Below are 26272 nucleotides of genomic sequence, written 5' to 3'. Positions count from 1 at the left end.
TATTTTTGCAAGAGGGGATATGTTATATAAGGCGTCGCTGCCGACTGCAGCGCCATTAGAAGACGCGTGCTTGGAGCCACCTGAGGAGAAAAAGAGGAGGATGGAATAAACGGTCAGGGACTGAGTAATGGGGGTATGCGCCAAAGATGATAAGGTCATCATCATCATCTCAGTAATGTCTCCATTGATATTGCACTGAGTATTACGCACGATACAACACTCAGTACGGCTCCATTTTGAAAAATATACTTACCTCGATCTCTTTGTGTAATTTGTTTCCCATTTTTTTTGTTAGTCTTCGCGCTGTACTTGTAAGTGAATCTCTATACACAAACTTTCCATCCTTTTGGCTTCCCGTGCCGGTCAATGGGTGGCGGACAATTGCAATGACATTGCAAACCAAAGCCTTAGCCACAGCCACAGCCTCTAACACCTGCGAACGAGCGAGCGAGCTAGCATCGACGACGAAGAGGTGGACCTCGCGTGCCTCGCTGGCCGGGCCGGTGGACGGAACACTGCGCGCCGTTTACTAGACCAAAAAAGAAAGCGCTGCGCTGGGCCGTTTCCTCCCGGGACATGAGCATGGACGACGACCGCCAGCGGTGCGCGCCGCCCTCCTAGTCGGCGCAGGACCCCACGGTGCCGAAAGCCCGTCACCGCTCGCCCGGCCCCGACGACCCGTCCCGCGAGAACAGCGAGGATGAGCGCGGCGAAGGCTGTCGTCGGCGTCGCCGTGCTGCTAACCTTCGCCGGCTGCATCCGGGCCAGCACGGACGCCGATGAGCACGATTTGAACGACAAGTTCCTCGACACTCTGATCAAGACCAAGGACAGCCGGTCGTTCCTCAACGACCTCATCTACAAGATACAGCTGCTGCTCAACGACACGGACGAGCCGCAGCACACAACCCTCGCCGCGCCCAAGAGCCCCAAGGATACCGCGACACGCTGGGCCGCCAAGAGCCGATTGCCCCAGGTCACGCTGGGGCCGATCGGAGAGGTGGTCGTCTTCGAGCCTTCGACGGCGGCGAGTAGGCCCAGCAACAGCAACAGCAGCAGCAACAGCAGCGGGCTGAGCTTCCTGCCTCAGCAGCAGATTAAACAGCAGCTTCAGAAGCAACCTCAGCAGCAATCTCTGAACCAATCTCTGAACCACTCTCAGCAGCAGTCTCAGCAGCAGTCTCAGCAGCAGTCTCAGCTGCAGTCTCAGCTAGCAGTCTCAGCTGCAGTCTCAGCTACAGTCTCAGCTACAGTCTCAGCTGCAGCAACAGGCATCGCTGTTCAACTTCTCCCTGGAGTCCCTGCTGGCGTTGCCGGCCAACATTACGCTGGACGCGCTGCAGATCTTCAACCAAACGAGTTACATCACCAACGAGACGGTGGTGGACATGGCTGCAGAGAGAGAGGCCAAGCGTAACGCTATGGGTCAGGATGCGAGCCAGCGGGTGGCCACGCTGGGCGTCATCATCTGCCTGACGTTCGTGGGCACGGCCACCTGCATCGTGGTCATGGCGTTGTACTCATCCAAGTTCAGTGGCATCATACTGCTCAGCAACGGCCGCTGGTGGTGTCCGATGGTGACCCGCGGCAATGGCGTTGAACGCCAGCTGCTTGTGTAGTCGTGCCTTCTCTCTCATCCTTGACTGACTTGTTTTTGAAGTGTCATGATAGCTTCTTTCCGTTTTTTTTTATTCGCTCACGGAACAGACGGCAAATAAAGCCAAAGGTGTCGTGTACGAAACGACTCGTGCAACGATGTTGCGACAAGGCTGAATCGCGCCTGGTGTCTCGTTAACGCCGAATGGCTTGGGCGAAGGTGAGCGTCATGATGTGACGGCGTTGACTGATGTGTCTGTCAATTTTAATATCGCCGAAGTACAAGTTTGAACTTCAGGACTATGAAAACCCCAATGCAATAAAGCAACAAGAGTGATAACCCCACTTACATGGCATGCTCTATAGACTCGACGTTGTGAACTGTCGAGCAGGTTTCAAAAGGCTGCTGAAAAATGAGTCAATTCCGAAAGCTCAAAGCACGTGCCGACGTGGTCCTGGACTTCAGCTCCGGACGTCAGACATGTCATTCCTTGCAGTTTGCTTGCGAATAAACGATTGCTAGAGGGTTTGCTACAATGCCTCCAATGTATTGAAATGTCACAGCGGCCTGCTGTAAGACAGTTCGTTAGCGCGAAAGGTTGGCTTGAGGCAGGACCTCGGCTATCAACGTACCTAATTGTACTGCACACCACGAAGAATATATTTACGTCCAGTCACAAGTAGCGGTAGACGAATTGCAAGCCATATCAGGCTGATGCTGCTAACAAGGCGTTTACCTCTCATGTGACCCGGTTAGACCTGTGCTAAACTTTGGTACACGCTGTTAAATCGTTGGTTCGGGCTAGTTGGTAATCCATACTTGTTAGTGTTTTAGCACAGAATCTACAAAAAAAGCACTCAGAGACACGAACAGAACAGTAGCTAACTTCCAATTAACGTTTAACGCCAGATGTTCTGAATGTATGCAGAAAAACAGACAAAAAGAAAAGAAAGAACATTACTAATCGCTTGATCGTACCAACGTCAGCGCACCGCCTCCTTTGTTCTCTGCAAAATAAATTAGTTTTCTTGAGGGCAGCTGGAAACAAGCGCTTAGTAACACCACGTGTTGGTACGACCAAGTGATTAGTTATATTGTTTCTTTTCTTTTTGTCTGTTTTGCTGTATATATTCAGAACATCTACCATTAAACGTTAGCTGGAAGTTAGCGCTTGTTCCGTTCGTGTCTCTGTGTGATTTTTTGTAGATTCTGCGCTAAATCACTAATAATAAGTACGCTGTTAAAGACGAGAACCCAGGTTTGTAGAAGTAGCGTGGGCCTAGCGGTCTGGAGCTTGACCAGCGGGGGGCCCAGGCAGAGACGCGAGATGGTCGACGTAACGATGAACATAGAACGTGTAACTACATCCCTACAGAGCCGTGAGCTCTACAAGCTTCGTAACGCAAAGCGGCACAAACGCTCTAAGCTGGTGCTGAAGGATGCTGTTGTCGGGGGCGTGTTTTATAGCCTCTTCAGAACGACCTCGACCAGGAGGCGGACGCTCTCCGTGCTTGCGGCCGCCGCTCGATCAGTACACAGGAGTCCAACGTATTTTAGCAGCGAAGATGTTCTTACCCTTCACAGTCTGTCCGGCGTCACGCAGGTCACGTTACCAGGAGAGGATGAGATCCGCGCCGGGGGAGAGCAGGTCACGTGACCAGAATAGGAGGAGAGGCGATAAGAGAAGGTGTTTCTGCGCGGCACGCCCTTTCGGATAACACGCAACGTGTAGAGCTGCTGCCGAAGCCGTCCGCGTTTCACCGCGTTCGCGCCAAACGCGTGCGACGTCCGTGACTGCAGCCGATGCCTCTAGCGGCGGCTCGGCAGGTTTCGACCAGAGAACTGGACACTCGTCGGGTAGCGTCGAAAGTCGCTGCCTCTTTTCACCTCGCAACGTTTCAATATAAGTTCGTGTTGTGATAACGTTTATGCAATGTCCTTTCACCTAGTTCCTCCCATTATCATCCCCCATTGTGACCATCTTTCTTCCCCTCTTCCCCTTCCCTTACGTAGAGTAGCAGGCCAGATGCTCCATTTTCCGGCCGACCTCTCTACATTTTCAAATCATTAACTTCTTCTTCTTCGTGTTGTAGAGGTGTGTTTACTTGTGTTTACGCAATTACATCACGTGCAACACATGCACATGTAACACTCGTAATACTCGGTGTAACTAAACACAGCTTCACTGTTCAACCATCTTCAAGGAGTGGAAGGGGCGGTGATTTTTTAAAACCGTCACTGGCACAGCAGAGAGAAAATCACTGACGCGCGCACACGCGCGCACAGAGACCACCGACGTCACACGCAGAAATCATCGCGTCGCGCACGCCGAGGGGAATGAGGTGAGAATGCACGCACAAAGGCTAACGTCTTCTAGCCGTTGAAGCCTTCTAGGCTTTTTGCAACCGTCGCGGGCGGCTCGGCGTACTTCAGGCGTCCGGGCTTTCGCCGTGGCTTCGACGGTGTGACACAAATTGTGTCGTCGCAAAGGCCAGTCGCAACAACGCTCGACAAAGTTGTAACTGGGTCAGCGCTTTTTAAGCTCGCATCGTCTCTTCGTTCTGGCTGACGCACCACTGTGCTTGGGACGTGCACTGAGCAAATTATTGCCTTCAGTAAAGGCGCACGATCGACAGGCACTTTGGCTATGTTTTCCTGGCATGTCTTGCAAACGAACTATTGTTAGACGAATATTTAGTGGGCCGCGGCAAGGCAGCTACATGTACTCCTTATGCGCGTCTTCGCATTACATTGTTTTCTGAGCAGCATTGTTTTTAAACTTTGGATAGCCCCTAAAGCCACATAGTTGTGGGGCATATTGTAGGCCTCAATCCACCGCTCACCGTTATACTACTATCCCTCCTCGTCTTTCCCGTCGCCCAGCGCAGATTATCTGACTATAGCAGTGGTTATCAATATTCTAGCTGCCACAAACACCCCTTGGCTCCTTCATGGGTGAATGAAGGAATATACTTCAACTGCATCTTTTACTATGACAGCAGTGTGAAGCTCTAAACTGAGTTTTCTGTGTCCGTTCGTCATGGAAGAATGAAAGTGCTAGGAGGGAGCATTACGTAACAAAAATTGAAGCCAAGAAAAGTGGGCCCAGAACGTGATCACGTGGCGGTAAGTTTTAGTGTCTTCCACCGCAGCGCTCATCGCGCGCTCTTCCAAAAGACAACGGGTGCGACAGTGACCTGCAACTGCCGCACATGCACGTTGCAACGAAGACAATGAGTGCATACATTGAAATAAACCACAGAAATTACACGAGCATATCGACAAAATGTGCACAGAGCGGCTTGGCTAAGCACCCCAACCAGGTGCGCGTCGACTAAAACCTACCGGTAACCAAGCACACCGGACCGAGTTCACCGAGAGCAGCGTCACTTGTTCGGCCGACTGTTTGAGAGAGGAAATGCGATGGCTTCACGGTACATCAGCTTGTGTTCCTCCGCGTTTTAGGGGCGAAGCACCTTAGGGCCGAGCCTTGTCCCTCCCTCGTCGTCCGTAGCTCTGGTTTGCATGGAGTCCGCTAGGGGCGCTGCGGTCGTTCCCGACGCGCGCTCTCTTTCTCTCTTCAGCCATGGATGATAACGATCGCTTCTGATAACGGCGCGCCCGCTATGGATGAAAAGGCGAGAGTGGCGGCTCAACTGCAAGCGGAGTCGAGGGCTCGCAAAGCTGCTGCAGCACGGCGACGCAGACAACAAGCGGACCCGGAGTCTAGGGCGCGGGAAGCTGCAGCAAAACGGCAACGCCGGCAAGCGGACCCGGAGCTGAGGGCTCGCGAAGCTGCAGCAGCACGGCAACGCCGGCTTGCGGACCCGGAGCCGAGGGCTCGCAAAGCTGCAGCAGTACGGCAACGCCGGCAAGGGGACCCGGAGCTGAGGTCTCGCGAATCTCGCGCTTGAACCGAGCATCCGCGCCACCAACCTCAGGTAGAGAACGCTTCCGGCGTTTTGCCGCCGCTTCCCGCACTCTCGCCGCCTCTGGGTCCGCTTACAGGCGTCGCCGTGCGGCTGCACTGATCACAAGGCAATGTACGGGGATTCACGGTTACCCAAATGATCCCCCGGTGTTTCGCCCACTCATCATTCACTCCGTGGATATGCGGCTGATTTTTTTTCCTTTTTGTACATTTCCTTCTTCCATGCCATCCACCCTTTCCAGGAAACCAACAACGTCTGGCCACCTCCTCAACCTCAGGTTACACCTCGCGACAGTGTTTAAAAAAAAGAAACTGATTCTAACTCGCGCTACTGCGGCATGGTGGCCATAACGTGTTTTCTGCTCCGCAATCTTTTTCTGTGCATTAGGCCCACATAACCATAGCGTAAGTATTTGTTTCTCAGAGGGGACCGTCGCTGGGGCACAAATCTTGGACACCACTTATGTGCAGTATAGGGAAATGGGTGCAGTAACCAGAGATGGGTGTGGTACCACTGCATTATCAAGCATTTACAGAGGTTACGGCTCTTCGCAGTCCTCGACTGCGTGGCGTCAGTGGTGGCATCTGTGCGCGAGTTTCGGAGGCCCCAGCAGGCAATACTGTATAGCGTACTAGGAAGATGTTCGGCGTCTTCGATCTTCGAAGAGGCCTGTCATGGGCATCGCAAAGTTCTCGAGAGGATGGTGGGGTCCACCGAAAGAGCCTGCAGTGCTCGCTGAAGCAATAAATGCGTTCAGAGCTGGACGAATCGCTGGGGTATGCTGACTTTTGGTTCTCTCTATAAAAACTTTACATAAAGCCATACAGGCCGAGGAGGCTGCACAACCAAGTTTAAGTTTCAGATTATCATGTTTACGTTTGAGCTGCTTCTCATGTAACTCGCAGTCCGTGATCGGGAATAAAAATGGCGCTGCATGCACGAAACATAGGCGCTGGCGTCACGACTTTTACTGAAACCAGAAAAGAATACTCTATTTGACACAATTCCGTGTATCACAACGCGAGAGTCGCGCATTGATCGTAATTGTCGCTGCGTGTCATTGCTACCGTGTAGTTGGAAACGTCATATATAAATGTCGTCAACGGGCCAGTTCTCGGTGTCTCGCGCGGTACTTATATTTTCCAGTGGTGCTACGTATTTTTTGTAACGTATACTTTTTCATTTGGTGAGGACGTGCATGCAGCCTTATCTGCCAGTTACACGGCGCTCATCGAAAGGGAAATGTCACATTGTCATTGCCCAGCTCAAAGCTTTCCAATACAAACAAAATTACGGCCATGACGTCACTATTGCTTCCCTTGCTCACTGTCTCGTGTGAGTGCCCTTGTAACAAAAGTTTGTAGTGCGATGTGGGTAGCACCCACACTGCACTAGGATGAAATTTTCATATCGAAGTGTCCATAAAGCTCGCCATAAAGTGCGCTTTGCACATCTCGGTCCAGTGTTCCTGCCAGCTTTGTTTGCGTATTTTTTTGCATTCCTTTGTAAATAGTGCGACCTTCATGCTTTCTTTTCTTACTACGCGTATGCTTTTCTTACTGGCGCGCTATATTGTTTGTCGTTTGATGCCTGTCATCTTGCCGTTTCTTTCCTCTTTACTTCCCTTCTCTCCTTCTCTTCCCTTCTATTCCCTCAATCACAAAGAATTAGGCAGGCGTTGTGCCACTCTCCGGTGGCAGTTACCAGCGAAACTCCCTACCTATTTCCCTCTGTGTCCATTGAATGTGCGTGTTTTCAAATGAAATATCACTGCATAAATTTTTGAAAGCGTGAATATAAACCACAAAGTAAACGCACTGTATTTTTACATTCCCGTTCGCGATTTTCTTTCAGAATATTGTCACGTCGTAGTGACGGCAAAGAGTCAAAGACTGCCAAGAGTGGGAAAATTTAGCTATTTATTGGGTGAAATTATGCCGGGAAAAACTAGCAACGCTCAAAGCACAATAGAGGCGAGCACATTCCGCTACTTATATATGTGTCCTAGTATACATCCGCGAATAATCGCTCGTGTTCGATTACATCCGAGATGCACGCATTACGCACAAGCACGCATTATAATATAGCATATCGCACGGCTTGCTTGACACTTAAAGAATTCGCTGTTCATAAACATTCACGTCTGAACTTGCGACACGGAATGTCGACATAACGTCTATTTAGCGAACATGTGACTTGTATGCCAGCATCATTGTGGTTTATAAAAAAAAGGGAGTTACTACAGTATAGTAATTATTGTAGTTGGCTGTAGGTGTTCAGTAGTCGCACTGCAAAGCACTTTGGCAGGGCAAAAATAATTAGGACATTAACTTTAGTGACACCCTTCGTTGCAGGCACAGAAAACTGTGGCATCATTGCACTTTGCTCTCCTCCCTAATGAATTTGTAGCCACGTTATGCAGTGAACCCGAAATAAGATACTTCAAACGAGGTTGTAAATAATCAGCACAAGACCTAAAACAAATTTTACTCCGATACAAGTTCCATAATTACATGGTTAGAAATCGCACTTTAAAACGGTATATCAATTTTCTTAGTAAGTCTCGCTGCGCGATGATGTCCACACATGAGGCAGAACACAAATATTGTAAGCTTTTTCGCTATTGTATAACGGAACGTCGTCGTCAAAGTAGCCCTGAAAACATTTTGAACATAGACTATGAACGGTTAATTCTGAACAATCAGATCCACATTCAATTTATGCAGCTTCCTTACGAAGAAGGCCAGCACGAATTCACTTCAATATACCGTATGGCGATCGCACCGTCAAATAAAGCGCACCACTCTTGAAAGCCAGAAACATGGTTACAATGCTCTCAAAAGAATAAACATTCAGAAATATAATGCATTTTCTTTTCATTCTAACTCATAACCTTTGTAACAGGGAGAGGTGAAAATGTTATGATAATGCGTGCAATAAATATTTAAAATTTTTTATGCAGCACCACTCACTTACCCTCAATGCTCAGCGTTCACAGCACCAAACTTTTTTTTTTTGTTTCGCTCAAATACTAGAAGTAAAATTCAAGGAAACGGGCATTGTACAAGGACCACCTGATACACTAATTACTCTACTCAATTCGATTGGACCTTACAAGCTCTACTTATACCCTCCTACAGCTAGTTTTTTTCTGAACTGCATTTTGTTCAGCCATATACCCTTGCACCGACAGAAACGGCTTTTCTCACAATTGTTCCTTGGCATTTTCCAGCAATAAAACCAAGTCGTGCGGAATAAAGGCACACTATACGCTAGAACGTCCCACGAAGTTCTATTATCAAGCTGCGCTTCTTAAATAGTAAACCAACCATCGATGACGCAAGAAGCTATTCGTGCACTAGTGCAGTTCAAGAAGTGCACAAACCCGAGTGACCGCTTAAAGTCATCCTGCGTGCCTGCATTCCTCAATCTATTGCCCCATTTTATTGCGATAGCAATTATATGGACACTCCAGGCTCATTTCTGCCTTCTGCGTCGCCGTGAGGTTCCATATATTTTTCAAACCCGCAGTGCAGGGTGGGGTAGCAAACCAGACGCTCGTCTGGTTAACCTCCCTGCATTTCCTCTCCTTGCTTTCTTTTCTTCATCGAGAAACGGAACATGTGGTAAGACAGAAAAGGACGCCAGAACGAACACTTCACGCTGTCGTACCGCGGACTTCGGCGCAAAATTGAAGCAGTTGGCCTTTCTACGCTATATAACAAACCATTTTTCGTCAGATGAAAAATTTAGCGACTTAAACTTTCTCTTTAGCGTGTATAGATGACTCATTTTTCGAACAAAGCAGGCATGCAACTAATCGCACCCGTATACGAAATATTGGGAACCTTTTCTTGCCATCATTTATGATGGCACATTTATGACGACACATTTATGATGGAAAAAACGCAAGTCTGCTGGATTAAAAATTGACGACCTGCTCGAAAGGAAAATCGGTGGTTTGGTACTCTCTGGAAGTAGTCTTGTCGGGTATAGTGAAATCTTGGGACAGACAGACGCTATTAGGCGTTTCTGCTTACGGTAGTTTAGTGAGCAAAGCTTCCGTAAAACGGAAGCTGAAACATTCAATACTAATTCTAGTGGCACCGTCGTCATCGGCGTCATTCAGCTTCATTTGGAGGCTCTTCTGCGCCATGCTCGGGCTCCTAGAAGTGCGCGCTTTAGCCAATAAATCAGTGGTCCCTGGCCTTTTAGCTAGCGAACCTTCGGTCCCTCTACAGTAAGAACACCTTTCTGGTCGGCGTCCTCTCATGACATGGAGAATAGGAATGGGATTAAATAGAGCATAAATAGAACACAATGGGAGTAAATAGAGCACAACAGCGAATGAAAAGTTTGTATCAGAAGTTTATTCAGAGTATAAACATTGGAGGGCGGAAAGAAGTGTCTGCAAAACACGGTCAAAAACTCACGTTAAAAGGCATCAAAAAAAAAATTGCAGCCAGACGAGATGGACAACGCTATAGTGCTTAGAAGAAGTCGCACGGCCAGACTGGTATCTCGCAGCCCTGGCTCAACGAGCTTTGTGAAAAGTACAAACGAGCTACTGAGAAATACCGCCAGGGGGCGCGTACAAATAGGCCTAAAAAGCCGGCCCATGAAAGTGTGCAAAGAAGTCGAAGCTCCGCCGCGCCAAAGAAGAAGAAGAAAACGTTCTGGGCGTCTTGAAAGCACCTAGGCATCTCGCAGCAAAGGTACCCTGAAGCCAGAGAGGAACTGCTATCACGTGACACTGAAACTGTGCTGCCAAGGCTTGGCAAAGAAATTTATCAACCAGCCAAGTGCTGCTGGTCGACCGATAGTGCAGCTATAGCTATTTGAAGTGATAGCGCAGCAATGTTGCACAGAGAAATGCAGCCGTCCAAAAATCCTGACTACGCTGACGAACGTGGTCACTCCGACATCCGAAAAAGCACCGACCTGTGAGCACGCCAGGCAATTGCGGCATCACCAAACGGTTCTTCCACGTTCTGGGATCCGCCCTTGGCAATGGACATCATTGACGGGGGATAGCGACGATTGCTAAAACGACACAGTATGGTAAACTCTAGCGACGAAAGACCAAACTACACTGTTCTCAAGGTAACACCTCGGCACGCATGTGCATTCTGGGCAAAAAGCTCTCGGGCACAATGCCCCGAGATATGAAGACGACGGTCGCGGAAAAAACTGCAACCACGTTCGGGCTAGTACGAGATGATTGGCACATAACACTGCGACCTCTGTCCGTACAAGATTTTTCTTAAAAGGCAAAAACGAACAGCGACTGGCGGATGCAGTTATGGCGGCGGCCGAGTCTGCAGAGACAAGTCTTTTGATCATCGAGGGTCTCGCTGCAACTTGATCTCGCGTACACGTACACACACTGACCTAGAAACACGATGGCGAGACTCCCATCGGCGTACTTATATAAAGCTGAGTGGTTAAATAATGCGTAAAGGAGCATTGGAAACGTAACTACGTGGCAAAAGTGAACTGAAAGAACACAACTAACACGTCATCTTCACCATGGCACACTAGTATCCGCGATAACGGGACTAATAAAAAGTGCGGACTCACTGACGAAAAAGCTATCAAGGGAACAGGGGGGACCGACTATCCAGAGGTGTCAAGTGCCAGCAATTGCACTATCGACAGACCTCATCGTGGTGACCGCACCGAAAGTTTTCTTCGCGGATAGGATTAGTCGGGGACTCGTGAGAGCGACGGTTGACGTTTCGGCTCAACTACCACATGACACGATAAGAAGAATGTGTTGCGAGAACGCTGAAATCAAACAGACAAGCGACAAGTCAAATGTGTACAACACCAGCGCGTAGAGTGCCCTGCCTTCTTTACCCGCTACGCACACCGTGCAGTTTTCGGTCCACGTGACGTCACTGCTCGGCCATTCCCCTTTCCCCAACCCACTTCACACGAATGGCACGACCTGGCACACAGTTGCCGCCCGAGTCCCGCTCCGAAGGCTTCCGGCGGTTGTGTGGCCCGTGCGAAATCTTCGGACACGGAACTACAGCGTGCCACTTTATCCGTCAGCATCATCGCAATCGTGCTTCAACTAAAGTCCAACAATTCCCGTCGTCGCCGGCCACCAGAGGGCGCAGCGGGCACAAGAACCCCTCCCCTAATCCCTCCTCCCCTCACACAAGGAGTCTTTTCCCACCCGAGAACGTGATTACAGAACGAAAGCCACAACATGGTCAGCGGGGCTCGGGAGCTTTCTAGATTCCGCGCGTGGGGCGATGACAAAGGTTCCCCGTGGTTCACTCCTCCACCTTAGGAGCCTCGGCGCTCGCACTCTCGGCTTTGGCATCGGGGGCCTGCGAAAAAGAGGAACAACGCTACTATGTAATACAGAGCGCAATCGGCTATTGCAGGGCATGTGCTGAACAAGCACACACACACACACACACACACACACCAAAGAGAAACTGAACAAAATGAACTAAAACACTGAGTTTATCGTTCAGAAACTACACAGTAGGCTATGGGAACGCCATATTTGTAGGCTTTGGATTAACTTCGAGCACCTCCGACTTCGATGGTTGGTTCCTCGACTCTCCAGCATGATTTACCCCGCATTCAAAAGCGTTCTTGAACTTGACACTACCCATAGCTCAAACTAATCAGATGACAGTGGTGCACGCTCGACTGAAGCCGTCACTGTGCTTCAGTGACTGTCGACGGCTATTCTTGCAACTTCTGGTTGTAGGAATAACCGAGAAGTGCTATAAAAGCTCAGTGTATTTGACCTGCCGGATGACGGCACTGTGCGCCATTATGGAGACAGGACTATCCGAGTCAGAGTTAACCAACTCTAGAGGAAAAGCTCCCCATAGCGCCGATGCATTGAAATCGAGAACCGCAAGGGCGCCGCCATGTTGCTACCCTATGCAGGCGCGCAGATGACGAGATGCGATTCAGACGAGGAGCGCAATCAATGCGATCCAGAGTCGTTGGATGGATGGATGCTATGAGCGTCCCCTTTGAAACAGGGTAGTGGGTTGCGTCACCAAGCTCTTATTGTGCCTATTGTCCTATCTTTATTTTTGAGAAAACACACGAATACCAAGAATTCCAAGCATCAAACTTTTTAAACCATTACTGGGGACTCTGCTTCTATATGTCTCCGTCAGTATGGTAGCGCCATCTAGTTAAGGTGCCTGCAAACAGCCTTTCAGAAACCGTAAATTTTACATAAACATTTTGTAAATAGCCATCCGATCTTTCTGAAAAATATACGTAATGAACTTCAAACATTGTCCCTGCCTACGTGGTGTGTAAGTGCTTGCTTTTGCATAATATTTTCAATATTTTTAGTGCTACAAAAATGAGTCGCAGAAACATGGCAGCGCCTTTGCGGTTCCAGATTCTTTCGCCCAGCTTGTCCTTTAGAGTCAGATACTAACTATGATCCGAGTATAGGCCAGAAAAAAAAAAACAGGGAAGCGTTAGTGACGATCGTAAGGGCATCGGTAAATTGAAAATATAAAGCAAATAAAATGCGAGATCACGATACAGTAACCAGTAAGAAGGCCCAACTCGACATCCTGTTTCAAGGGCCATGGAGTGATCATACCATTAACGATCATTATCATGAAGTTGGGATTCTAACTAAGCGTTGAGACCCCTTTGCGAATATAGGGTTAGAACAGCCACACGTGGCCCGGGCAAACATTGTTCGGCGATACCGAATGCGATGTTTTCTGAACAAGTACGAGTATCTTCGCAAAGAGAAAAGCAAGGCGGGTAACCCTTACAGCGTCTCCTTCGGGCCTTGACTCCGCAGGACAGGTCTGCTCGGCGGGGGCGGGGGCCTCTGTGGGAGCAGCGGGTTCAGCCGGCGGCTCGGCGACGGGGCTGGCAACCTCGGGCGCCTTCTCGGGCTCAGCCTCCAGGGCTTCGCTGGACGGGGACTCCGTGGCTGCCGCGTCTGTCGCGGGCGCCTCGGGAACGGCCGGCGCCGCCATCGGCACCTCCGAGGTTGGCGGTTCCACGGCGGGCAGTTCCGTGACAGCCGGGAGGTCGAGATCCTTGGACTCGGCGGGTTCAGCAGAGGAGGGCTGCTGTTCCTCGGCCGGTTTGCTTTCTTCGGCGGGGGCTGGGGCCGCGGCAGCAGGCGCCGGGGCGGCCTGTTGCTCTGCCTCGGCTAGGGCCTTTTCGAGCACGACCTCGGTCGGCTGTGGCTCGAGGTACCCGGAGTCCTGGAGGGGAGAGACGACCTCGGCAGCGGGAACGACAACTTCTGCGGCGGGCTGCTGCTGCTGCTCAGCCTTCGTTTCTGCCGGTTCGGCCACGGGAGCGTCTGTGGCGGGTGCTTGAGGTGCTGGCGCAGACTCTTCCTTGGCCGGTTCTACGGCAGCCGCTGGAATGGGTTCCTTCGGTGCCTCTTCTGCTACCTTAACTTCCTCCTCGGCAGGCTTAGCCTGCTCCGCCGCCGCTGGCTGTTCCTCGACCTTAGCGGGAGCGGCTTCCGGTTCGGGCTGCTTGGGCTCTTCGGGCTTCTGTTCAACGGGAGCTGGCGCCGCTGCAGGTTCAGGAGCGGGCGGCTCGGCGACGGGCTTGGGCTCCTCCGCGGGCTTGACTTCTTCGGCTGGCTTGGCTTCCGTGGCTGCCGGGGCGGGGGCCGCGGGTTCCTGGGGCGCGGGTTCTGCGATCTTCTCGGCTACAGGCTCGGCCGTGCCGTTTGGCACTGGCTTGGCCTCCGGAGCGTCGGCGGTGCCGTTTGTGATAACCTCCTTGGTGGCGGTCTCAACCTTCTCCACGGGCTTATCGACCTGAGGCACTTCGGTCTCCTGCGCGAAATGAGAGAAACAGATCAGTTAGCAGCTGAAGTGTAAGGTGGCCGAGTAGGCACTGGTTCGTTTCATTCTTATTCATAATGAAGCATGCTAGCAATCGTATATTGAAAGTCACACCGCGCCTTTGCAAATTCGCGCCAGAAACAGACTGACACAAGCAAAGCAAGGTTTCGTAGCCATCCGTGTCATTGCTTGTGTCAACGTGCGACTCCAGCCTACGCCTAACTGGAAGGCGGGCTGTCGCAGGCGATAGGTGAACCGATCATGACGCAGTGCTATTGGTGAAGAAATGGATATTACGTATTACTCCTGGCATCTTAAAACAGACCATAGGCGGTGAATCGAAGACCGCACTAGATGAGGTACCACCGGAGCGTTAGAGTAATCGATACTACGGCTTGATTGGGAACGACAATTACATGCGATTGGACATTTGGGGGAGTTAAGAAACCATCAAACGATCAGCTTGCGCCGAATTTGGCAGAGCTGCTGATGAATACGTGAAGCCTGATGTGTCAGACAACGCTATCCTTAAGTAAATAAAGATCATGACTATTATATAGGAAGTTCTATTTGGGGAGTCGTACGGTGCTTCGACATTTGGCAGTACCAAGGAAAGTCCTTCAAATGAAGACGCTCGAAATAGCAATATACTTGCGAATAGTATCTTGAGGGGTTAGTTGGTTCATGGTGTAATGGATAGGGAGTTGCTCCGGAAATGTAGATAGCGACGCACGAAAAGACAGTGTAAGCGCAGACACTATCTTTGGAACCAACAAAAGTGGTTCCAAAATAATTGAAAGCAGTAGACACGACACTGATTAAGTACTGCACCAGTCTGTATAGGCGAATAAAAGCAACGAGTCCGCGTCGACTATAGAACACGAGAGACCACAGTGGTATTCAGGGGGCGGCGGTAACGCTCTTTTACCGAAGTGCTTCAGGAAGCCTCACGAGATGAAAATGCTGCTCCGTGTAGGCGCTGGAGTAGAATGGGTTATCGGAAGTAATGCCGAAATTTCTAGTGACATCTTCATGACACGTTGAGCAGTCATGTGATCGAATGAGTCGACGCGAGTCTCGGAGGCTATGACAATGTGCAGAGAGGATCAACAGGTGATGAACGTACTTTATCAGCGTTCTTCGGAGCAAGGCAGTGACACAGGATCAAGGTAACCGTGCAACCAACTCGGCGCAAGCGAGTAAATGTCCAGTGGCCCATGGTTAATGGACGTGAAGAGGGAGAAAATTAGAACGCAAATATGACATGCGCCAATACACCATGGGCGCGGCGCGGTTGCCCAGAGGGAGACGACTATTTAGGAGCGGTCCCAAGAATTTCTCCCGCTGAAGAAAGAAAAATCGGTGCCCAAGGTCCAGCTGACATCTGGAGGCGGCAACCGCGAAGCCGGAGTGTAAATTTAGCGCAACGCGAAATGACTAAGGTCCTCTAGTGCGGACATGAGAAGGCCAATGACATTTCACCACGAGCTGAGGCCGGGCAATGCGATCAGCTGACCGACTGCAAGTTTTAACCGGAGGACGGCTAAAAACAGTCGCCCCTCCGGCGCGTTTCTGCGACTTTCCTTGGCTACGCAAAAAGAATAAAAGAAAACCGATCTGCGCAGAAGGGTTTAACGCACATAACCGCGCAGTTGACGTTGCGACAGCCCCGACACCAGGGCAAGCAAGCCGTGTCTCGCGCGCTTGGCCCGATGAAAGCGTGGGCACTGGGCCACGTGAGAACGCGCGCGCAGAGCGGTGAAACACGGTCACATGCTACGCGGCCTTCTATCGGCGCGCGCGGGAAAAGCCGGTGCGCACCGGTCTACGCCGCCAAAATGTTTACGAGGCGCGCGCGCGCGCGCGCTTGGAGAGAGCAAGCGAAGCATGCCTCTTCTCTGGCGCTACCGCTACGCGTCGCAACGCCGCGCATTCCACTGAAAGATTCGGGCGCGGCGCCAAAAAGGCGCGAGTTGAACGTCACCGGAAGCGCCGACGAGCCCCCGCAAGTTTCCCTCCTCGGTCGCCGGTAGGCGTCAAGCGGCGGCGGAGGCGCGTCAGCTGTGGGCAGCGGACGAGACGGCGCGAGAGACAAGGCTGACATGGAAGGCGCTGGAGCGTTGGTGGACGTGAAAACGCGTCGTTCACTTTTGAGTCAGCGGTGCGGTATTTCACAGACGAGACCGGCACGACGGGAATTCAGCGCGAGGTACGGGACTTGGAGTAAGGAAAGGAGTAGTAGCACACGGCCTGTTCACTCCGATCGATGACGCCATGCTACGTGGCCCGACTGCCATAGAATCTAACGGGGATGCTCCCGAGTAGGTAACAGTGATTTTGACGTCACCGCTTTGGTCACGCCAGTTCTTGGCAATCGAAATTTCGGACTAGGTAGCGTGACGTCGTGGATCGGAGTGTACAGGCTTTGGTGTTGGCAAGGAGCGCACGTGGCTGCTGGCATAGCGGATTTCCTACAAAGGTTGCCGGAGGGAACTCAGACGCTGCCATCGTTTTCGGTACCACGAGAATCGGGTATAGTACACGGATTTGTCCGATCTTCGTGCTCGTTGGAGATTGAAACGTTTTAAGCTTATGCCAACCGCACGAAGGCAGTAGGTTTGTGCGCACATGCGTACCACTACAGTCGTTTAAAACTGTTGCATTGATAAAACAATATTGAGTTCAAATAATGCTGCCAACTCGCACAGTCGTTTGAAGCCACAATGACGAAGTTTAGGCAAATCCACGTGTTACACGTTCCCCCATACATGCAATTCCCGCCGACATTAGTGTCACGCTTACCCGCTAATAATTTACTTGGGAAACTACGGCCGCAGGTAAGTAAGGCACAGTCGCATACAGGATGGGGTAAGTCCTTTCTAGAACGGCGCGATCGACAGTCACCTGCTACACGGGGCAGATCTATAAAATCTTGACGTATAGTCTGCAGCAACGTTGCCCATGTTTGTGCGCGTTAATAAAACCGGCGACTTCCAAGATTCACTATAGCGGGAGTGAAGGAAGCGGGTGCAGTAAACGCCAATCAGCGCGACGCCTATTTCACTGCCTCTTTCATACCGAAGAGAAACATACAGCAAGCCACCTGTTAACCGCATGAGGTAGAAAGGTCGAAATCGATCCGAGCCGGTATTGGGCCAAGAAGGTACCACGCCCCAGGAAGGCACGTCAATTGGGTAGGCAGAGTAAACGAGTGGGCACGGCGTTACGCACCCAGTAAGACAAAACAAACAGCTAGTAAGTGCATCATGAGAACGCTATATCGCATCGATGGATCCGCGTTTGCGGCACAGAATTGACGAAATGCCACGCAAGGGCGGGGTCGCTCAACGAAAGTTAAGAAAAACCGGCACATGGCTGATCGCAAGACCTTGAAGCGGTACGACTGGTTCAAAATTGGGGCGCTTGCGAACTGTGGTGCCACCTGCGATGAACCGAAGTAAAGCTAATCAACTTCAAAAGGCGATGCCTCAACGAGAAATACCAGTGTATCGTTCTAAGGCGCGCGTGCTCCTGTTAAGGTCTCCAGGACAGTCCCCAGACGTCGTCGTCAATGTTCACGCAAAAACCGCCGTCAAACCGACACCGCAGACAGCAATTAAACGTGTGGTTAAGTCTAATGGGGAGTAATCCTTGAGGCAGTGCCACCCTGATATCACTCCAAGAAGTATGTCCTTGCGAGAAATGTGTCCTTGCAAGAGTCTTGATGCGAGAGACACCAAGCACGACAAAATAATGATGTTTAAGTACGCAGTCGAAGTGCCCTCGCTGTGCATTTGTGTCGCTGGTGGATTACTGTCTGATCACTGCGCTACAGGCATACTACGGATATATAGACGATGGATGCATCACAGGTAGACAAGAACGCTAGATCATAATGCCGTGAGGAGTAGGTACCTAGGCAGCATCAGTAGATCATGATTTCGTAACAGTTCACGGGATGATGGAATCTGAAGACAAACTCGCAAAAAAGATGGGGGCGCGAAGTGATTAACAGTAGCCAAACAAGGCACGTATCAGATTAACGGTTGAAGAAGGCTCACGTGAATAGCGATAGATAACCTTGGAACGACAAGACATCACAACGCTATCACATTACATTCGCTCGGGCGTATACAGCGAAGATGCACGAGTTGCGAAAAAAAAAAAAAAAAGCTGATGTGGCGACAACCTTCGAAGTCCGCCATTCACTATGTCTTTCTTAAAGCAACCTGACAACGTTCCCTTACGACTGAAGTGCGTCAGTAATATTGCAAGTAGCGATAATGTCGCGCCGTCTCTTTGGTTCCTAAGCGTTATGCGCGATTATCCTCGCTACAAAACGCAATTTGGTAACGAAAACGCTGTCGCAGCGCTCTACGGTGTTCGCATGAAAACGGCAATATTGTCTATCTCAGCAACTCTCGTCAGCCAAAGCCAAAGTCAGTTTATTTGACATAACGTGTACAAATTACATGTACACAAATACACAAGTTACCAATCAGAAAAGGGAACGGGAAGGGCCATGTTACAGGTCACGTCCACCTGTAATCGTCCCCGACGCAACGATAGCTGAATGGCCGGCTCCACGGAAGGATTAGGAGCGCACAATGGGCGAGACCTCTGGGACACGCAGCCGGCTCTCGCTACGGATTGGCTGGCGGAAGCCTTAGGTTTCACCGCACTGTACGCAATTGGCCAGACGGAGTCGATTTTTTTTTTCTTTTTTTGTGAAAGCAATGCATCGCGTCCGGGGACTGCAATGCACGGTGACGAATAGATATCTTCCTGGGATTTTACGTGCCAAAACCAGTTCTGATTATGAGGTACGCCGTAGTGGAGGGATCCGGATTAATGTTGACCACCTGGGGTTCTTCAACGTGCACTAAAGAACCCCAGGTGGTCATATCAGCTCGAAGGACGTTGACTTGGAGAAGCAACGAAAGTAACAAGAGTTGTTGACTTAAAGCTAGGGTTTATTCAGAAATACGAGCGAATCCAGCTTATCTCGGCGATCCGGCATAAGAAAATCGGAGCAAAAGCGATAGGCCAACACTAAGAAAAAAAAAAAACGATGAACCATATACCGCGTTGCATAGCCTATAGGTGCCGATTTTAAGGCAACTGACAATAAGCAGTATGACCGTTACCGGGATAAACGGAAATCACCTCGAAAAAAAAAAAAAAGGTCATAGCAAAAGTTTAGCGTTCAGGCACGCCATTTCACTGTCCAGTAAGTGCACACAAAGAAAGGTGCATTATGCGCTGTTCCCACTGTTCATCTGTCACCATGCAACTGTAACCAGCCTTCCCAACTTGCCGCACTCCACTGCAATGCACCTCTAACTTGCGAAGTTAGGGACAGGGAAAAAAAAATGGTCGGATTTTGAAACGGTAGCCTCGCAGCCGTCATTATGTAACTGCGGAATCTAGCGTTCTGCAGGGAACACGTGACAGCCAGTTGGAAAGCGGGGCACGGTGACATCACATGCCGGACTTGAGCGAGTTCTGGGAAACATGTTTGCCGCAAGAAGAAAAAATGTTGGACGTGCTCTTCGCATGCGGAGGCGTAATGCGTGACGCAAGGCCATGTTGACAGGCGCACCTAAATAGATGCTGGCAGAGACCAGGGTTCCTGTCCCAAGAGACCAGGAAGCAAGGTTATACATAGCCGTGCACAAGATGAGCCTTTTCATGCCGCCGAGTCCCGTGATACTGAGACGCGGTTGCGGCACTTGGATGTGACCGCGGCCTCGCGATATGCGGCTGCTGAGGTTGGGCGTGGTTAACGATCTGGCGCAGAGAGCGCCAGGAACTAAATTGACGGGCAACGGACTGGCTGATACATGAGCAGGGAAAAGTTGATGTTGAGTGCGATGACGCGATTAAACGACCTCTGACAAGCGGAACAGGGCTATAAGCTGCAAGCAGCCACCGAAAGGAGAAAGTAATAGACGACTTGGGAAATCTACAAGCGTGATGGAAGACGCCACGCGGATAACTCCGCGTAAATTGTGATCGCATAGGTTCCCGTAACGTGCACAAGAAACACGGTAAACGAACGTCGTTTTTTTTTTTTTTTTTCGCATCCAGCCTCCATCGGAAAGGCCCCGTGTGAATGTTGTATTTCATCAACGAGGACTACGTTGCAAAGGGGCAGCGAAAGATCGTGCAACGGCTTCGCATCTTGAACTCAAGCACAAACAGAACTAGCGGCGTTGCGAAGTGGTTCAGCCGTGTACATCTAGAGAGACTATAGTTCCAAAAGCAACGGGCACATCGATGCGCGGAACACGTTAGCAAGGATCGTGCTTGATATTCAATTGAATGTAACATCAAGTCTATCGAAGGTGACAAAATAACGCAAGATTTCTTTAACAAATTGTATGGGCCACGCAGCTGGCGATGAGAGAGAGGGTAGCTGTGGCACTTTTGCATTGCCGGTATCTATAGAACGGCGAACATGGGTGTCGTTAAGGGTGCCAAACGCAATTATGAACACAGAAATAAGGGGCAAATAGCAGAGGTGCGCCTAATGCAACGAAGCTACCGCGCCGAGAATCAACGTACATCTGAAATTCGCGATTCCTTAACGTTTTCAATAAGTTACAGAAGTTTGTACAACCGCAACGTTTGTACACATATACACGAAGCCGCTGGTGCATGCTGCGACATTCGAAGGCACAACTGTGTATACAGTCAGAGGGGACAAGTAAGGAATGCGAGATCGGTGAATCTGCAGCGTCCCTTGCAGCTGCATTCGCAAACAGTTGGTAAACACCTCTAACCTTCAGGCAAGAATGGCAGTGTCGCACGTTTTGGGTGCCATAGTTGGGTTGACTAAATTCGGCACGAACGTCTACGTGCTGCAGGGCTGGTACAACGATCGAAAGTTTGGACACGTATACAGTCCACCACAAAAGTTCACGGACCACGGTATCCCGGAAAAGGTTCAATTTCCGAGCAGCCTGTATCGGTAGTCAGTAAAACCGAACATCACAATGTCGTTCACATATACCTGGTAGAGGCTGCAAATACGAATACTAGGCTGCGTTGTGAGACTGCGCGGATGTTCTTTTTTCTCAGATCTCGTGTCCCGTAAACGCTCGAAGTTTCATTTCGCGCTCTCGTATACATAGACATCGTGACAGATAACGCGCACACAACTTCCGAGTCGCCACCGCCACCGGATGCACGCGACGGATGACGATCGGCCGGGCAGCGCTCATAGCCCCAGCGAAGAAAGAATGCTCGGAAACGAGGCCTAGAATAAACCGCACCCGTCCGGGAGGCGCCGATTCGGGGGAACTGCAGCCCAAAGGGGGGCACACGATGAGACGCAGGCCAGCCGTCCCGGCCCCGTCTCGTCCATGAAAGGAAAGACGACGCCCGCCCCGCCCGCCCCCTCTTCTCAGAGAAGAGCGGGCGAGCTCTGTCTGTCAAGGGCTCGGGGTCAGGGCGCTACGACGACGACGTCTATTTCCAGGCGACTTGTACACTATAACGTCGCCAGGGGCAGAGGGTCGTCGACGCATACGACGCGTCATCGGCACGTAACGAGTGCCATGCGAGTGTTGAACTTCCTTCCCCTCCTTTTCTTTGGGCCAAGGCAGTCAACGACGACGAGACAGCGCCGTCGGATTTCCCGGGAATCGGACGGAGAGCGAAACGGCAGTTCCGAAACGTCTGTTCCAGTTTGAGACTAACAAAACACGGATACAATAGCAGCTAAACGGATAGCGGTGTTGTGTCCTTGTTTTGCAAGCCTGCTTTTGATAATACGTATGAATCCACATGAAGTTGTCCAGCTAAGCTGAGTTACAGGAAACTTAAGACGACAGGACTTAGTAAGACAGGGTGAGAAGAACGAGTTGTTCTATTAGTTGCTATCGTATGGAAATTTTGCACGTCTGCTTTTGATATGACACGTCCGGACCTTGCAAGGGCAGCGACAACGAAGCGAAAACAGTGGCTATGATTTTGAGTTGAGCAGTTGGACGAGTGCGTTTCGCCTCGATCATCAAGCATCACAGGTGTGTTCTACGATTTCGAACTACACGTTAACTTTCGGCACGTGCAATGTAGCCGCTACCGGAGCCTGCCGGAGTGCTGACTGTTCCCTTGTTCGCGTAAAAGACAAAGTTCAAATCCTGAATTTGGCAGAAGCATCTACTGAGTGACCCCTTCCTAGTGGTTCGAGGAGATGCTTTCGCGAGAGAATCACCACGGCTGAAGCCATCGCGAGCATTGCGTCGCCCATCGAAACAAGCGGTATAGTCGTCCTTTCTACATATCTTCGAGCACAAGACGGAAAAGCTGCTAGTGACTGTTGGTAAAGGTAAGATAACAATATCAGCTGGTTCTTTTGCCACAAAGGGCGTGCCAGTAAGCATGACTAAGGCAGAAAAAGTAAAGGAAATCGACAAGCTATTTCAGGCAAACAGAAGTGCACGGAATGCGACAAACAAGCACGTGCGGGGTCGTGTGACGACACAGGGCGCTTGCGCCATCTATCGTCCGCTGACGCGCACGCAGTCAGCTTGGTGGACCGGAGGCGCGAGTCGTCAAAACAAGGGACGCGCCAGAGGAAGCGAGATTGTGACGACACAAGCCAAACAACGAGCAAGGTCGACGCGTACGGGGAGCGCCCTACCGTAACGTCTTGGACCTTCGGGACGGGGAGAGTTAGGAAACATTCGTACGGTGGTCAATAGTCGCGCAGAAAGTTGACTTGAGCAAGTCGACAGCGAAAGCTACGATATGTATACGGCAAAAGCGACGGGAAAACGGCTGACGCGAAGAACAGGAACCCGTGGAAGGGCAGCGCCAGAATCAAGAACGGATGCCTCGGATGTCATCCCGTGGTGCGCGTAGAAAACAGTAGTGCCAGCATGGAATACATATGCGCGCACCACGACACTTGTCTTTCCAGCCAGATATGCAATTCCGTAGGACGTCCGGCAGCCCGCACTGAATTTCGATACCGCCCGATGTCTTGGCGCTCTCTCATGGTTCAGCGCCGGGGGGCGGCGAGTCGATCTATTCACTCCTCGAAGCGCCCACATCCGCCATGACATCCAAGAGAATGGGGAGAACCGGAGAAGGTTCCACTTGCAAGACGAGAGGGAGGGGGGGGGGGGAGGGGGTGCTCGCCGGCTTCCTGGCTCGGATGGAACATTGACCCGCCAAATGGTTACGATAACGGGGACTCCACACGTCGACTATGCGGCGACAGAGGGCGATGAAATGCCACGACGACGCCGTCGTCGTCGTCTGGTATACCGTCGGCACAGACGTGCAGACGCCAGCGCAGAGCGGCGTGTCAGAACCATTAGTGAAGTCCTTTTACGAGATTTGAGGAGAACGCGAGGCAAGGTCAGTCGTGTTCCGCGTCTATCCCCCCCGTCTCACTTGCTCTCGAGAAGGGGCAACGCTTTTTTGTCGGTCTCGCTATGCTACAATTCCACGGAAACTAACGAACAAAAAGAAAAAAAAAAGGCCTAAGGACCGAAGGTGCTGCAGACTAGCGAAGAATGCCGCCGCGACCTCGGGCCCGTAAACGCGCATCACACATTTACCACCACGAAACGTGATTAAGTCGTGCGCGCCCGTCTCGCGTGGTTGGGAGAGAGAGGGAAAACTATTTTAGTCAAGACCACAAGCACGGAGAGCCTGGAGATGCGCGTCTGCTGTGGTGCGACTCAGAATAACCGAAGAGCACAGGCACGTGCAGTCGCCGTCAGACTTAACCCGAACGATGAACACATGTTAAAAACGCGGGTCGTAGGGAGCAAGCAGAATGCTTTGAAAAAAAAAAAAAAAAATTCAGCTAGTACATTCAAGGCACCCCCAACCAGGAATCATCAGCGCCTTCGCAGGAGACGTAAAAGAGCGATCGAGGCTTGCTTGCTCAGGTTAATCATGACGGATGCTGTAGAGTTGAGCACTGCAAGATGGAACACCAAATTCGGTTTTATGCAACGATTACTCGTGGCGTGTATATGCAAAAGCAAACTTATTTTATGCTAATTAGCTGTTTGACGTCATAATTAGGTAATTAGATGCGTGACGTCAAGCTATATTACACCGCCATAACTTGAGATAATACGGCGTTTAGTTTGTGTAGATGAGGTTGTCTCGAGATAATTACGTTATGGACGTGATGAACAAGTCAATTAGTTCTGCTTGTGCAACAGCATAACGGCCACTATTAGGGTGAAAAGAACCGCGGTAAGCTAAAAAAAAAATACGGGCGGATATGTGACGTTTGTATCACATGACCAGGTTGCCGTGACGTCATGGATAATGACAACGCACATATGGGTCTAGTTTTATGTGTCGTTATCGATAAGGGAGTCCTGCACTTCAATTGAATGGAAACACTCAACCTAGCAAAATTCTATAACTGTGCGCCCCGCCCCCCATCCGCCCAAAAAACCTATACGTGACGTCTCACTGACGTAACACCGCTCAGGTTTCGGCGCGAAATTCAAGAAAAAAAAGTGAAAGTGAAACTACTAACGAACCTTACTCCGTTCAGTGAAGGCAATGCATCTTTGAGATTTGAAAGTCTAAATTTAGTAAGTGTTGCTCTTTAGTGTCGCTTTAATACGCAACAAGTAGCTCCCCGTTGAACCATTTCGTCTCGCGGAACATTTACGCGTGCCATTAGTGTCGAAAGCCGTTTGGGCGTACACTTCCCGAAGTGTCACACGGCTGTCTTACAGCAGCAAAGAAACAAGCGCCGCCGCCTTGCGACGAAGAGCAAGACAGGAGCACAACAACGGCAACAGCACAGGCCTGTCAAGGGCACGAATGGCCGGGACGCCTTGCGGACGCCGCCGTTTCCAAAAGTAAACCCACTCATACCTGGCAAGCGTCCCATGTGCAAGACGAAGTACTAAACACCCGAGCCGCAGAGACATTTGCTAGGGGCAGAGAACCGAGGCTGCCCTGCCGCAGTAAACGGTGCTTCAATTTATGCGTCTTCGAAAAACACTGACGTAATTGACTATTACTGACTACACAGCACTGCGGGTGTGTTAACCCTTTAACTCTCAATTTATTCGGTAAAATAGTGCACGAAATTCATTTTTGCTTTCCCAGCAAATAGCATATTCTATCCGGAATCGAAAAATACATCACATGTGCGTGCCTCGTAATCAGATCGTTAGGGGTTTTAGGTGCCCAAAAAAAACACGATCTGATTACGAGGCACGCCGTAGTGACGTTTAGAACAAGTGCCACTATGGCCCAGTGCTTTTATCCAAATTTCTCCACGCTAAAGTAACTGCTTCCACTGCGTCCACGTGCTACAAATGAGCTACTGTAATGCTACCGCATTACACCTGACATTAATAAGCGATAGCATCATCAAAATAGGCATATTCTCGCCTTTGTTTGAATTGCCTCCGGGATCGGCGCCCGTCACGAATCACCACGTAACCAGCTTCGATTACACAGCCTCCGCGATCGTGTCAACGTAAGCGCGGCAAGACACACGAAACCCCGGGGGAAAGTAGGCAAATTGAGCTTCGCTGCAAAAATGGGAAGTACTCGTAAACGTTCACAGCCCCAACAATGGGCGTGCGGCCAACAGGCGCGTTCATACGGTACTCGTTGTGACGCACGCGACCATCGCGCAAAACCGATACGCTGCTCGACAGAGCGACGACGCTTGTCACGCACGCGTCGTGTCGGCTCGTCTGCCAACTGATGCGACGACAAACGCGCGAACGAACCGGACGCCGCCCCCACTTCTGAAAAGAGCTGACTGACAGATTCGAGGGCCGTGTGCATCGAGAGCGTGACGCGGTCAAGGTCGCCTACGCATTGTTGGGGGGGGGGGGGGGGAAAATAAGGTACGACACCCGTTGTAATGTCGACGTTGTTGACGTAAGCTTTTGTTTCCTCGACGTAAT

The 26272-nt window shown here is 50.7% G+C and overlaps 2 protein-coding genes across 3 annotated transcripts in view; one reads left to right on the top strand and one right to left on the bottom strand.

Annotated features, from left to right (window-relative positions):
• Positions 1-345: 345 nt before the first annotated feature.
• Positions 346-2182, top strand: LOC125940386 (uncharacterized). The gene is made up of 2 exons (XM_049656489.1): positions 346-1216; positions 1254-2182. The coding sequence occupies exons 1-2, from the start codon at positions 701-703 to the stop codon at positions 1617-1619; spliced, it is 882 nt and encodes a 293-aa protein (XP_049512446.1). The 5' UTR covers positions 346-700; the 3' UTR covers positions 1620-2182.
• A 7695-nt stretch (positions 2183-9877) lies between these two features.
• LOC119464079 (fibrous sheath CABYR-binding protein) overlaps positions 9878-26272 on the bottom strand; it is a 65864-nt gene continuing 49469 nt past the window's right edge. For both annotated transcript variants that reach the window (XM_037724906.2, XM_037724907.2), the window contains 2 exons: positions 13311-14345; positions 9878-11870 (listed from right to left, as the gene is read on the bottom strand). In XM_037724906.2, the coding sequence (XP_037580834.1) occupies positions 11814-11870; positions 13311-14345 (1092 nt within the window). In that variant the 3' untranslated portion in view covers positions 9878-11813. The remainder of the gene's footprint in view (positions 11871-13310; positions 14346-26272) is intronic.

The sequence above is a fragment of the Dermacentor silvarum genome, chromosome 9, assembly GCF_013339745.2.
Source record: "Dermacentor silvarum isolate Dsil-2018 chromosome 9, BIME_Dsil_1.4, whole genome shotgun sequence".
In the NCBI taxonomy this organism is placed as follows: domain Eukaryota; kingdom Metazoa; phylum Arthropoda; class Arachnida; order Ixodida; family Ixodidae; genus Dermacentor; species Dermacentor silvarum.
Note: the sequence above shows the minus strand (reverse complement) of the source record. Positions and strands in the feature narration are given on the sequence as shown.

Bases quoted from the DNA above. Each gene is read 5' to 3' on its own strand.
- LOC125940386 (XM_049656489.1), top strand. From the start codon at position 701: ATGAGCGCGGCGAAGGCTGTCGTCGGCGTCGCCGTGCTGCTAACCTTC. The intron at 1,217-1,253 runs GTCTCAGCTGCA...TCTCAGCTACAG, and splicing joins AGCTGCAGTCTCAGCTAGCA to TCTCAGCTGCAGCAACAGGC.